We start from the raw sequence: 12410 nt of genomic DNA, 5'->3' as shown, positions 1-12410 counted from the left end.
AAGGTTGTCAATCCCTGTGCCCACAACATAAGGTCCTGGGACAACTGCTTTTAGGCCCAGACTTTGGGATCTGCTAATCTAAGAAAGAGCAGGGAAAACAAGCAGGTTTATTGGAAAGGTTATGAGGAAGCAGAACTTGGAAGTCCTGTAGTGTGACGGTGTGGCAGGACAAACAACCCCCCCCCTTCTCTCTCTCCCTGATTGCTGGCCGAGATTGATGGCTCAGATTAAGTCAATAGCTTAATCCAGACTATCAATGCTGGTGTCTGGAACTCAAAGTGAGACACTGAGAGAATGTGAAGAATTTTCAAGTGACCGCAAATACACACTCTTTTTCCCTATAAAACACCACGAAAAACTCAGCAAAAGTAGAAGCTTTCTACATGGACATTGAAGTAAAAGCTTTCTCCCCTGAGTTTGGACGCAAGCTCTGTGGTTACTTCCCTGGGATTGAGTGAGGAAATCTTAATGTATTCCAGCTCCAAATTTGGATTTGGTAAGATCATTTGAGTTTCCTAAATTGTATTATTCCGGCTAACTTATAGGTACCTTTCTTAACTTGCATTTCAGCTAGCTCAAGCAAGCATCTCTTAACTTGCATTATAGTTCAAGCAAGCATTTCTTGCAATTTTTAACTATTTTTATAGTTCAAGCAGGGTTTTACCCCATAATTGCATTTTTAGCTACCATAGTGTTGCAATTATATATTCATTGTGTGTTTATGTGTGTCAATCTGTTCTATGTTTGTGTGTTTGTTATGTTCTGTGTCAAATAAATTGTATTTTTAGACAAATCGGCCAGATATCAAAGAATCTTGCGAATGGGACTAAGTCTTGGGGAACTAGCTATCTTAAAGTCTGTCAAACTGCGAAAACACATAAATCTCGTCTCCCATGCAAGACAGACGGGCCCTGAAAAAATACACCAAGGCCCTGGAACAAGCATGCAGGCACTACATGTCTGTGTAGGGGAGGTTCCTATTTCCAGGCTCTGTCTACAGCTCATGTGTGAAAAACCAGCCCAGGTGACTGCTGAGCTGAAGAGCTTGATCTGTTGGTCCTAGTATCCCTTCTTAGAGAGCTGAACCCCAGGGAAATGCTGTAATACTCCAGCAAGGTGAGGGACAGGTCACCCCAATTCCAGCAGGTCACACCATACCTAAAAAGTCATTAGCTGAAATCCTGTCATAATCCCAGACCTGGAGGACCAGAACAGCCGGTTCCCGAAACTCTGATTCCTCCACGGAGAAGACAGAGTCCTTTTTCTTGTAGGTGATCTCCTTCTCAGTTGGGAGATAATTGAAGCGGAAGATGAACCTCCAGTTGAAATTGCCTTCCCCAGTCAAGGAGTTAAAGTGAACATCTGTCTCCTGCTTGTCATGGTCAAGACCTTTTATCCAGCTGCAGAAGAAATTCAGTTATCCCCTACCCATGTCAGGCAGCCCCAACGGCAGAGCAGAAGGATGGAAGTACTGAACCCCATGGGGTAACAAGAAAGAGTCAAAGAATCTAACCAGAGCAACACCTGGATAACATCTCTGTGGGTACAGCAGCCCATGCAGAGGACTGGAGTGGGCACCTCATACCAAGGCAAGAAGGAGCAGAGGTTCAGAGGAGGCAAGTGAGCATGTGAGCCAGGGCAGGGAGCAGAGCAGCCAGGCTCTGGCCTCCCACTGGTTCCCACCAGACCTTTTCACGTAGATGTCACTGGAAGGCTCTCCTGTTACTGGGTTGACATCATCAAGGATCACATCATCCGTGTTCCAGATAATTACACGGAGCTCATAGCTGTGGGAAGGACACAGAGGTATGTGAGACACATGCCCATGTCCCCAGTGCCTGGGAGGGCAGGTCAAACCCACAACACCAGAGCAGCAGGATTTGAACCTTCCTAGCACTGTGGTTCCCTGTCAGGGCTCTTCTGGCCAAGCATAGCCCAGCAGCCTCACTGGCAGGCAAAAAACCCTTTCTGGACACTATAACCCTGCAAGACAAACACCCATCCGTCAATACAGGCTGCTTTTGTGAAGCAAACCCCTGGTGCACGGGAAACACACCCAGCTCCACTAAAACCATAGAAGCACAAAAAAGCCTAGGCAGGAAGGGATCTCTTCAGTCTCTGCTCCAAGCTCTTGCTCTAGCTTCATAGTAGGTCAGATTGCTCAGAGCCTTGTCTGCATTAGTTTTTAATATCACCAAGGATGGATATTCCAGCACATCTGAGTCAATCTGTCACTATTCCAGGGTAGCTTCCCTCTCACTGGGAAAATATTTTCTCTATATCCAGTTGGAGTTTCCCTTGCTGTGATTTGTGTTCATTATCTCTTGTCCTTTCAGGTGCACATCTGAGAATTATCCATATCCTCCATCTCAAAAGCACCATTAGATCCCTGAAAACAGCAGATTTCCTCCTTCAACTTTACTTCTCCAGACTTCCAAGGACATCTGTCCACTAGCCAGAATAGAGTTTGATGTGTAGCTCTGACCTGAGTTTCTATCACCTTTATGTCCAGCCATAAAGATATCAACCTGCCCTTCCCCAAACCTTTGTGCAGCTGAAGCTCTTATGGCACATGCTGATACACTCAAGAGAACATCCTTGAGAGTATCAGCATGGTCAGAGCATCATCCTTGGGCACAGCTGGAGCAAAGAGGGCTGCATGCCAGGCTAGCACTGACCCTCAGCCTATGCAGGAGCCTGTGGCACATCCCAGCAACCATGGCAAGGGACATTGACCCTCCCTGCAACCCACCAGCCCCAGCCCCACACCCACAGGTGCTACCTGACAGGCAGTCGTGGCTTGATGTTGACAGGTGATGGTGCGGGGATGTCATTTGGAAACATGTCAATCCACATGTGCAAGGAGCCCTGGTAAGAGAAGACAGCAGAGACACTTCAAAAGACAGACCACTCTCCAGCTCTTCAAGGAGCAAGGGCTTGGTCTTGAAAGGAAAGTTCTCACCAGAAAGTCACTGCTTGGTTCTCTCCATTCCCAGCACTTGAGAGTGACATGAGACTGGATTTTACACAGGGAAAAAATTAGGGCTACAAAAGATTGATTATTTCTGCTCCCAAGAAAAACCACTGCATCTGCACTGAATCCATTTCAAACAAACACATTCCTCTGTCTTAATAAGGAGTACAGGGTGATGGAATGCTTAAGCAAAACCAAGAAAACTAAGAAGTGATGGGTCCGACTCTGCTCTCCCCACATGAATTTCCAATGCCAACCAAAGCCAGCACGACTGCAGAACTCTGCTTTGTTCAAACCTCCAATACCCAAGGGAACAGGACATTTCAGTGCAGGACATTCAAATGGCGAGTACAGGTGACTGCATTGCACAAAACTGAGGATGGATGTTCCTCCTCCAGCCAGCAGTTACATCATTCCCCAGGGAGAAGGCAAGGGTGCAGAACAAGGCTCTTGCAAAACAACAGTGATAAGGGACAATGCAGAGGATTAGCAAGGATACCAGCACCCACAGGGGAGCACAGTACACGGCTCAGAAGCAGAACAGGTCTATTGCCACCCACACAGCATCCTCATCAGAGCAGTGCTGAACGCCCTGCAGACTGGAAGGACTGTGGGTCACCAGCACTGTGAGCACAACATCAATGGACAGAAGTTCCTTGAGGAAACAGTGTTCAGAAACATTATGAAAGGTCAGATGGTAGAAGTGAGCAAAGGACAACCAAGGTCAATGTCCTCACTTCATAGCCAGGCCAGCCATCCACAGACACAACTCCAGTCATCCACCCAGGAAGGGGACAATGCATAAGATTCATGCTATGATGAGGACACAAAAGGACAACAGGAAACCACACAGGGGGCTGGAAAACAGCTGTCCAGAAGGTCCTTCTCCAAAACAATGTTGAGGTTTGGCACAGAAACACATCTCACCTGCACAAGCCCAGGATTCTCTGGGTTGTACAAAGACCGGATTTCCACATGCTCTGGTACCAGCTTGTACCCATATCCTGGCATCTCTTCCCAGTGCTGCAGGACGTACAAAGCCTTATGTTCAACATCCACTGATGACAAGTTCTCATCTGCCACTCTTCTCTTGTTCCTCACAGAGGCCTCTGCAGCAGGACACAGCCAGAGAGAAGATGAAGGCTTCTGCCTAGCAAGAGTCATGTCAGGACATCAGTCACTAGCACAAGTAACAGGAGATGATGGAATGGGCAAACAAGCACCTCCCCAGAAAAACAAATGGGGAGACAGGAGGGCAAAGGTAAAGGGAATGAGTTCAATAGGTTGCAGTGACTAGAGAAATGGCAGGCAGGCAGAAAACAAGCCAACAGAAATACAATGGAAAATGAAAAAATAATTTACACTGGCCCAGGGAAAAAGATTCAAGGGACATTGAGGAGGACATGACCCTCTGGAGCAGTTTAAGTCCCCACATCTCTGTGGTAGTGCCAACACACCCATGGATGAATTTTTGCCAGAGAAGTGAAGTGCTACTGGAAAGCCTTACTTCACTCTCAGGACATGCAGCTGTGCCCTCTGTTAATGAACACTACGTGCGACTAATTGACTCCTTTGGCACAGCGAAGCCAAATGGCAGTTCAAGACCAAATCTTGCTGGTGGGAGAAAAGCCAGAGCCAACAGGTGAGAGCACAATGACCCACCCATATCTGGGTATATGGAGAGCATCTGCCCCTTGGGGTCAATCTGAGACCTAAACAATTCCAAGCAGTGCTCAAGCACAGCAGAGGTTCACAGGGCACCAGCTACAGTTATGTTGGAACCTTAGCCAGCTGCAAGGGGATGCCAGGAGAGCATTTTGTTTCTCCCTCCCCAGCTAGCCAGTGACCTGAAAACAAAGGGGAAAAGGCTTTTGGAGTCTCCTTGCCCTCTCCTGAGCAGGATTTCTTTTACCTTCTTTGCATAAACCATAGAGACCAGCAGAAAACTGAGGAAGAGCTGCATTGAAACAAGCAGAAACTAAAGTTGGGCATACATGCAGGTGTCCTCTGAGCAGGTAAGGCCAGGAGTCATCCTTCCTACAGGCTACATAGCATTGCCTTACAGTACTCAGCCATCCACAAGTGGGTCACATCTACTCTAGTCTTTCCTCAAGGTTGGATTCAATTGCACAGGTGTTGGCTGCAGCAGGGGCTGGCATGTGCTCAGGGAATTTCACCATCACTGGTGGTGGAGGTGTGAAAGGTTGGTGTGTTCTTGGACATCTATGGCCCTGGCTGAAGGTTTGTAATGCCAGTTAGAAGAAAAGTAGCAAAGGAGAAGCAGAAGCTGCCCACAAGATGGAGATCAAGAGTAAAGAGGAGCAGTGTGGAATCATCAAAGCATTTCTGGAGCAGAGAGCATTTCTGGATAAAGCCATCTAAAAACAGGAAAAAAGACTGAAAAAATATTCCGCCACCCATGCCCCGCCCCCCCCCAACAAAAGAAAAAACCACATTTAAAGAAACAAACAAAAAACTGTCACCACCAAAGAAACCCAACCGAACAAACAAAAACCACACAAAAACCCCCAAACAAAAACTCACCAAAACCAAAAATAAATCACCAAAAAAAACCCCAAACCAAAACACCCACAGCCCCCAAAAGGACTTCATTATTTTGCTGATAGTCATCATAAGCAGATGAAGGTACAGCTCTGTGACAGTGCCAGCCACCAACATAAGCTGGCATACAACATTCCATGATCAACACTACCATGCAAGTGGGTTTACTTTGTTCCACCCACTGCCTGGGAAGCCACTTTGGTACCTAATGTCCTGGATAATATCTTCTCCCAGTGCAACAGTGTCATCCACTGAAACCAGGGCACTGAACATCAATGATGCTCCCCACAGCCACCTAAAAAACTGAGCCATGCAGGGCACAGAGTGGGGAAGCCAGCATGGACACCTCAGGAAAGAGAGGCTAGTGGGCTCCCAGACCACCCACCAGTACATGCATTGCTGAGCACAGGCAGTTGTTGAAGGGAGCAGTTCAACAAGCCCTGTGTACCTTCAGGAAAAGCCTCTGGAGGGACCTTAAATATTTTATTGTCCACTTTGATCTCCTCCCATCTGTATTCTGCAGCAGGGATTGAGTTTTTCTTGCATAAACTATCCAAGATCTGTGTGGGTTTAAAAGCATCTCGCCACATGTTGTAGCCATTTCTGCATGGAAAAAGAAAACATCAAGGACTTCAGCTTAAGTTTCTTTTCTAGGCTGTGAAACACCCTTCCTTCTCTACAGCACAGGCAATGTCACTAGAACCCTGCTCAGATTTTCACTGGGAAAACTTTGGGCTTAAAAGGGTTACACAAAATCTTAATGGATGAAAAGCTAAACAAACTGTCCTGACAGAGAACAAGCTGGACTTGCACCCCACAGAACTATTAACTTCTGAGCAGCAGAAGCAATTCTAGCAGCAGCTGCAATTCTAGCTGCAGTTCCTAAGTGGGAAAGGGTCTTTAGCTGTGCAGGTACTCAATTCCATGCCCACACCTAATTTTCCAATAGCTGGGTAGGAGAAGAGAAGTCTACAGAAAACTGGCTGAAGACACCAGAGAATCCATATGGAAGGAGACCAAAGAAAATCAGATGTCCTGAGTGTCCCTGCTTACAAAATGCTGCCAGAGAAACTGCCATACTTTCTGAAAGAGGTCAGTGTCACGCAAGTGCTTTTCTCACAGAACACCAACAAGAACACAATAAAGAATTTTTTTTCTACATTATGCAAGGTATATTAATTTGCAGTAGGAATTAGAGCTATCACAAGAAGCTGGTAGGTGTCTATCCATGTAACTTGTAGTGAATTTATGGAGCACCTGCAGATGCAGATTCTGTCTTGTAGAACAGGAGGAGCTCTGTTACCCACACGAGGCAGGTGAGAACAATATCTGTGGCCTTAACATGTCACCTTGGTACCTACAAGTCATACTGTGCAGCCACTCCACAGTTGGCCCTGTGTTTGCTGTAGAATCGATTCTCCAAGTCAATCTTGGTTTCCCCAATCAGATCATCAGATCCAACCAAATCATGGTCAAATATCGCCACAGTGAGTTCTGATTCCATAGGAAAGGAGACTGTCAGCTCCACAACTCTAGACAGAATCAAACAGGGAAAGTGCAATTAGCAAAGAGGATGGAAATGAAACACGTGCTCTGCTTCTGTAATCCAACACATTTAAGAACTGTATTTGACAACTTAAAGGCCTCTGATAGACTTTAGTTCTCTCTAAATACACTGTGTGCAGTTTTCAGTGTGCGCAGTTTTCAGTGTGCATGTTCAAACAAAGGAATTACTTTTCCAGGAATGTGTGGCCTCGGATAGAGGGCCTAGAGTTAGGGAAAAAGCTCTCCAATGCTCGGCTTCCAATTTCTAATCAAGACCTTGGGCATGCTCGCTTCCTAACCCAAAACATGATGGCTCCTGAGTTAGCTGGAGGCAAGAAACATGCCCAGAAGCTTCATGTTAAAGCACAAGATTCTCCATCAGAAAGGAACCGAAGACCACACATGCTGAGCCACATTCCAAGCCCCAGATTTGCACTGTTCTTATTAAACCTGCTAAATGAAAACTTCTTGCATACTCTCCAAACACAGGATTGAGCTGCTTTGGGATGTATCGCTCCTTTGTGTCCTTTTGCTGCTGCCCCACAGTCACCACCACATAGGGGTCTGCCTTGCCATTGGGGTCTGCTGGAGACAGATTCGTAGCCTGGAATATACAAGAGATACTGCTGTACACAGCTGTGGAGAGCACCCTGCACAAGGAACACTGCACAGGTCTGACACCACCCAAGCCCACTTGGTGAGGTCCCTCCAGTAATTACTCCTGCAAGTGAAACAGCCACTTGTTCCCACACAAATTGTCACTCTACAAGCCATTGATGTCTTCAGTTGTGGACCCACCTACTTGCTCGTGATCTCAAGGCAGATGTGAGTAGCCAAGAAATCTGGGCCTTTTAGCACTTCCTCAAGCTACAAAGCATGGAAGACTCTCCATGGACAGGATGTAGGTGATGGCTACTGAGCTGGCAGAGGCTGCAAGCCAGCATCACCTTTTTCACAAGTGCCACTGCTCACATTTACTGAGCAGAGAATGGCAGAAGGTCCATAGGGAGGGGAGAGACCTCTAAGCATTACTGCCACCTCCGTCAGAGACTTACCTTAACAATGTAAACTCTTACAAGAACCTTGATGGGTCTGTTCCTTGGAATGCCCTGGGAGACCTTGGGCTCTATAACAGCTTCTTCAGTGGGGTAGACATAGAAGGAGCCCTGCAGAAAACACTTTTCAATAAACAGCTGGATACAAATGGAAATATCTCAGAAAGGATTGGAGTCACCAGTTTCACCTGCCCACTAGAAAATCAGAGCCACTTCTCCATGCAGACCACAGACACCCTGTGCCCATGCGGGCAGTCCTTCCCAAAGTTCCAATCATGTCCACATGGCCCAGGCAATCGCTGCCTGCAATTTAGGCTGCAGGCTGTCAGACCACTGCCAATGTCAGAGCTGAGCACCTCCAGGCATTTGGGACTGCCAAAGACAGAGGACACAGAAGGTTTTCTAGGGACAGCTACAGCTTCTGTAGTTGATATTTCAGAGTCCTCAAGAGCTCCTGGATGGGAGGATGATGCCTCATTTAGTTTTGCTAATTTTAAAACCAGTGAGGCTTACTAATTCTTATGTGCATATTTAATTCACACAGAGGCTCCAACCAGAATGAGTCCTTTATGCATCATGCTTTCTCTTTTTAACAGCCAAAAAAATCTAAACCAGATGGTTTTATAAGCTAACTACAGTAGGACCACAGTACCCAATTGCTTCAACCGGCACTAACAGTACCCTGGCCACGCTGCAGCACAACCTCATGTCACCCTGCACACCCATGCACTCTTCAAGTCTTTGCTGGTGTTGGCTTGCTCTAAAATACAGGTCATAAGGATCTTCTTCCACAAGCAGCACAACTGTCATTCAAATGAAACAGTACCTTGTACTTCCCCACATAATGTTCATCCTTATTTCCATCTTCATCTTCATTTGCTTTGCCACGATGAAGGGGGAAAATACACAACCAGTCTTCAAAGTTACCAAACTCATTTTCCAGCTCAGAGTTGTAGATCTGAAATAAGTCGAAAGTAATTTTGTGCGTTTTCCTGCCATCTTAAAGGGAAGGAGAGATAGAAAGGCCCCCTTTCTCTGCTTCAACCATTTCACCCAGTCCTACCTTACTCTTGTATTATTCAGTGCAGGGTGTTATGTTTTGTCTGCATGTCCCTGGGGCCAGCCTTGGATATGGATGCACATCCCAGCTTGGCTCTAAGATCTTACTAGCTTTATCAAAGTCCAGCAATGATGGGGCCTCAGCACACACTGCAGATTCTCCTCCCAGCATAACTTCCACTCCAGGAAGTTGAGGAGGACATGGACAAAGGGCTAGGGATGAAAGAGACTAAGTCACCCCAATTATCACCTGAAGAGTGGCAATGAGCTTCCTCTTGGGTTGAGCAGGTTCAGCCTCAATCACTGCTTCATCCTCTGCTTCCATGTCAATGGAAGATGCATTTACATTCCCTCCATCTAGAAATGACAATAATAGGTTAGGAAACACTCTGATTTTGCCCATCGTGTCAAGTGTCTGTACATGAAATTAAACCAGCCACAGCTTCTGCTTTCACCCAGGGCTTTAACCTGTGTCACGGCAACTGGAGCTATTGCTGTTTGTAACAGGTGTCCTTCCATCCAGTATCTCAGGTTTCCCAGCATGGCATGGATGGATGGATGGATGGATGGATGGATGGATGGGGGGACAAAATTTGGCACACACCTACTTGCCTGCCTGCATGGCTGCTGTTCAGACAAGAATTGGGCTGAAACCAAATGAAGGAAGGTGGATGGACCAGCTCACAAGTGCTGTCAGGGAAGGCATAGAGGAGAGCTCACCCTCCTCTCTGGATAAGTGCTTATTTGCTGGCCTGCTGTGGTTAGCACAGGTTTTTCCCATGAGAAATTTTCTTGTGTTTTATAAATAAAGTTTGGATGTTGTTGGAACAGTGTCCCAGAACTTGGACAGTGCAGGCCTGGCCAATCAGGCCTTGGGGAAGGCTTCTGACTGACCAATCTGGGTGACTTTTGAGAACTCTATATATGTGATGAAATCAAAACAATAAAGGTCATTCCTTCTTGCCACTGAGAACTGGTGCCTTCATTACTCTGCTAGCTGCTCAACAGCGACAGCCTGCTAGTTTGGGTGGCTAAATAAAGCATCACTGCTACTTTGGGCATAGCCAGCTGAGCCTGGAGAGACCATGTCTAGACCTTTCTCAGGGGCACCACCAAACCAAGGACAGAGTGGGTGTGTCCTTGTCCCATTTTCCAAGGCTCCAGATCCCTCAAGCACTAATGGCGTGCAGGTACCCTCAAGTCCTCTCCTTGTATTTACATCATTTTTATATTTCTCACTTTCCCAGTCAGAGCTAGACGAGTCACTGCTTACACCTCTGGAAACCTGATCCTACAGCTCTAACACTGTTTTCAGTTTCAAGATTACTGTCTGTTACCTCTGTTACCTTCTGTTACCTGATTCACCTGTGCCCCAGGTTAGTATCCCATGAGCACAGAGTGATGCCCAGCTCCTGGATAGCTTTCCCTGTGCACCATACTCTCTCCATCCCACCACTGCGTCCTGGTCTCACCCAGATAATCCCATGATCCCTGCAGATGATTTTTCTGCATTTTGCTCGCTCAGGAAAGCACTTCCTTTAACATAGTTTTACAAGACTCCACTATTTTCCAGGAGATTTCTGACTATTTTCCAAATTTTTTTCAGAAAAGTTAGGTGCTTTCAACTTGAAATAGTCTATTAGCTCTTGTCAATGTCTTCAGCCTGTCTGCTCACTTTTATGTTGTTGTTGCTGAATTTTGCAAGGTTGTTGTCTGCACAGATGCCTTTCCCACAAGCCCAGTACCCTCTGGGGTGGTATCAAATCCTGGTTCTCCCCACTGAAGAGTAGGGTATTGCTAAAGGACTCACCTGCATCATTCAGGTCATCATTCTCAGCATCTTCCTCATCACTGCATGCCTGAAACACGCATGAACAGTCACCTCAAGATCCCTGACAGCAAAGGCTTCTCCCTCCAAGCACAGAACACTGATATTTTCCTACCAGCAGAGTAAGTAATACATAGCCTGAAGTCATTCAGCAATAACATCATAGCAGGATGGTATCCAATGAGTGTCTTAATGACTTTTTCTTCTCCCCAGATCCTCCTGTTAGCTTCTTTTGATTGGAAATTAAGTTGGACAGGGCAAGGAAGGAAATCTGGAGCAGACCTGCTCCCATAACACCTACTAGGACATAATCAGGACAGAGTAAGCAGCAGGAAAGCCCCTGTTAAAAACAGCAATGTCACATTTTCAGGAATCTCTCAAGAGGAGCTGCCTCATTCTCACACTACTTGGGCACTTAGCCTCAGGGATGTTTCAGTACCCACTACCTGCTGAAATCAGCCTACATGGTAGATGCTTGATACCTGGCTACCTTCAGTATGCTTGAAACACAAAAGTCTGCATCTTCCTGCAGATCCATGCCAGGAGAGCTCCTGTGGCACTCAGCATTGTTGACAGCTTCTTCCTCAGGCCAGTACAGCCTATTTTCCCTTCAGTTGGCAGCTGTCACAAAATATTACCTGGTTATACAGCTCTTTCAGGGATGCATAGTACTTGGACCACCAATCCAGTTCTTCCAGTTCTGGTTTTTCCTCTTCATATTCATCTTCCTTTTTTCCAAGATTATTGATAGAAATTTTCTTCAAAGGAGACTTAAGAGAACAGAGAAAAGAATTCAGAGGGAGGAAATTACCACGCAGGACACTAATGCACCCTCCTCCAGTGCCCTGGGAGCCTCTGGCAAACGCTAAGCATTCAAGCAGAGCACAGGAGGTACAAAGCTACCTGTAGCCCCATGTTTGTTCTTTACTACAAAAGAAACAGTTCTCAAGGGACATGGCAGCTCTCCTTAGTCTCCCTGTGCCAGAGCCCCAGAATAGGGCACTGCCAATGAGTGGGCAGGAGAGAGGAGTGTTTCAGTCCAGAGCAAAACCCTGCAGATGAAACCTAACTCTGAACTTCTGAACTTTCTTTTTTGTTTGTAACCTTCACTTTGGCTTTCCAAACTTCAAAATTTGTTGGGCCCAACACATCACTCACCTTCACAAAACTAAGGGGATGAGTGCTCGGACCTGGGTCACCAGCTGCCAGTCCAATGTTTACCACAGTCTGAGATGGAAGATGGTGAGATGAGACTTTCTGAGCTGAGATGGAAATAAAGAGTTTCATGTTTCTGTGCATTTACTTCTGCCCACTACTTCCAACTTTTGGCCACAGGAAAACCCTCCCTGTTAAAACACTGTAGTATGATTGATTTTAAAGCACATCA

The 12410-nt window shown here is 46.4% G+C and overlaps 1 protein-coding gene across 1 annotated transcript in view; it reads right to left on the bottom strand.

Moving 5' to 3' along the window:
- The window catches only part of LOC146428906 (fer-1-like protein 4), a 41017-nt gene that overhangs the window by 3354 nt on the left and 25253 nt on the right, over window positions 1-12410 (bottom strand). Inside the window, exons 30-42 of the mRNA XM_085079054.1 lie at window positions 12182-12285; window positions 11662-11793; window positions 11006-11054; window positions 9446-9552; window positions 8963-9094; window positions 8137-8247; window positions 7558-7685; window positions 6898-7068; window positions 5985-6139; window positions 3902-4083; window positions 2783-2868; window positions 1689-1787; window positions 1159-1400 (exon numbers count right to left, since the gene is read on the bottom strand). Coding sequence (XP_084935180.1) covers window positions 1159-1400; window positions 1689-1787; window positions 2783-2868; window positions 3902-4083; window positions 5985-6139; window positions 6898-7068; window positions 7558-7685; window positions 8137-8247; window positions 8963-9094; window positions 9446-9552; window positions 11006-11054; window positions 11662-11793; window positions 12182-12285 — 1698 coding nt within the window. The remainder of the gene's footprint in view (window positions 1-1158; window positions 1401-1688; window positions 1788-2782; window positions 2869-3901; window positions 4084-5984; window positions 6140-6897; window positions 7069-7557; window positions 7686-8136; window positions 8248-8962; window positions 9095-9445; window positions 9553-11005; window positions 11055-11661; window positions 11794-12181; window positions 12286-12410) is intronic.

This window comes from Lichenostomus cassidix, chromosome 20 (assembly GCF_008360975.1).
Source record: "Lichenostomus cassidix isolate B80296 chromosome 20, HeHo_3.0, whole genome shotgun sequence".
Classification (NCBI taxonomy): domain Eukaryota; kingdom Metazoa; phylum Chordata; class Aves; order Passeriformes; family Meliphagidae; genus Lichenostomus; species Lichenostomus cassidix.
This window is presented reverse-complemented; position numbering and strand designations above follow the sequence as displayed.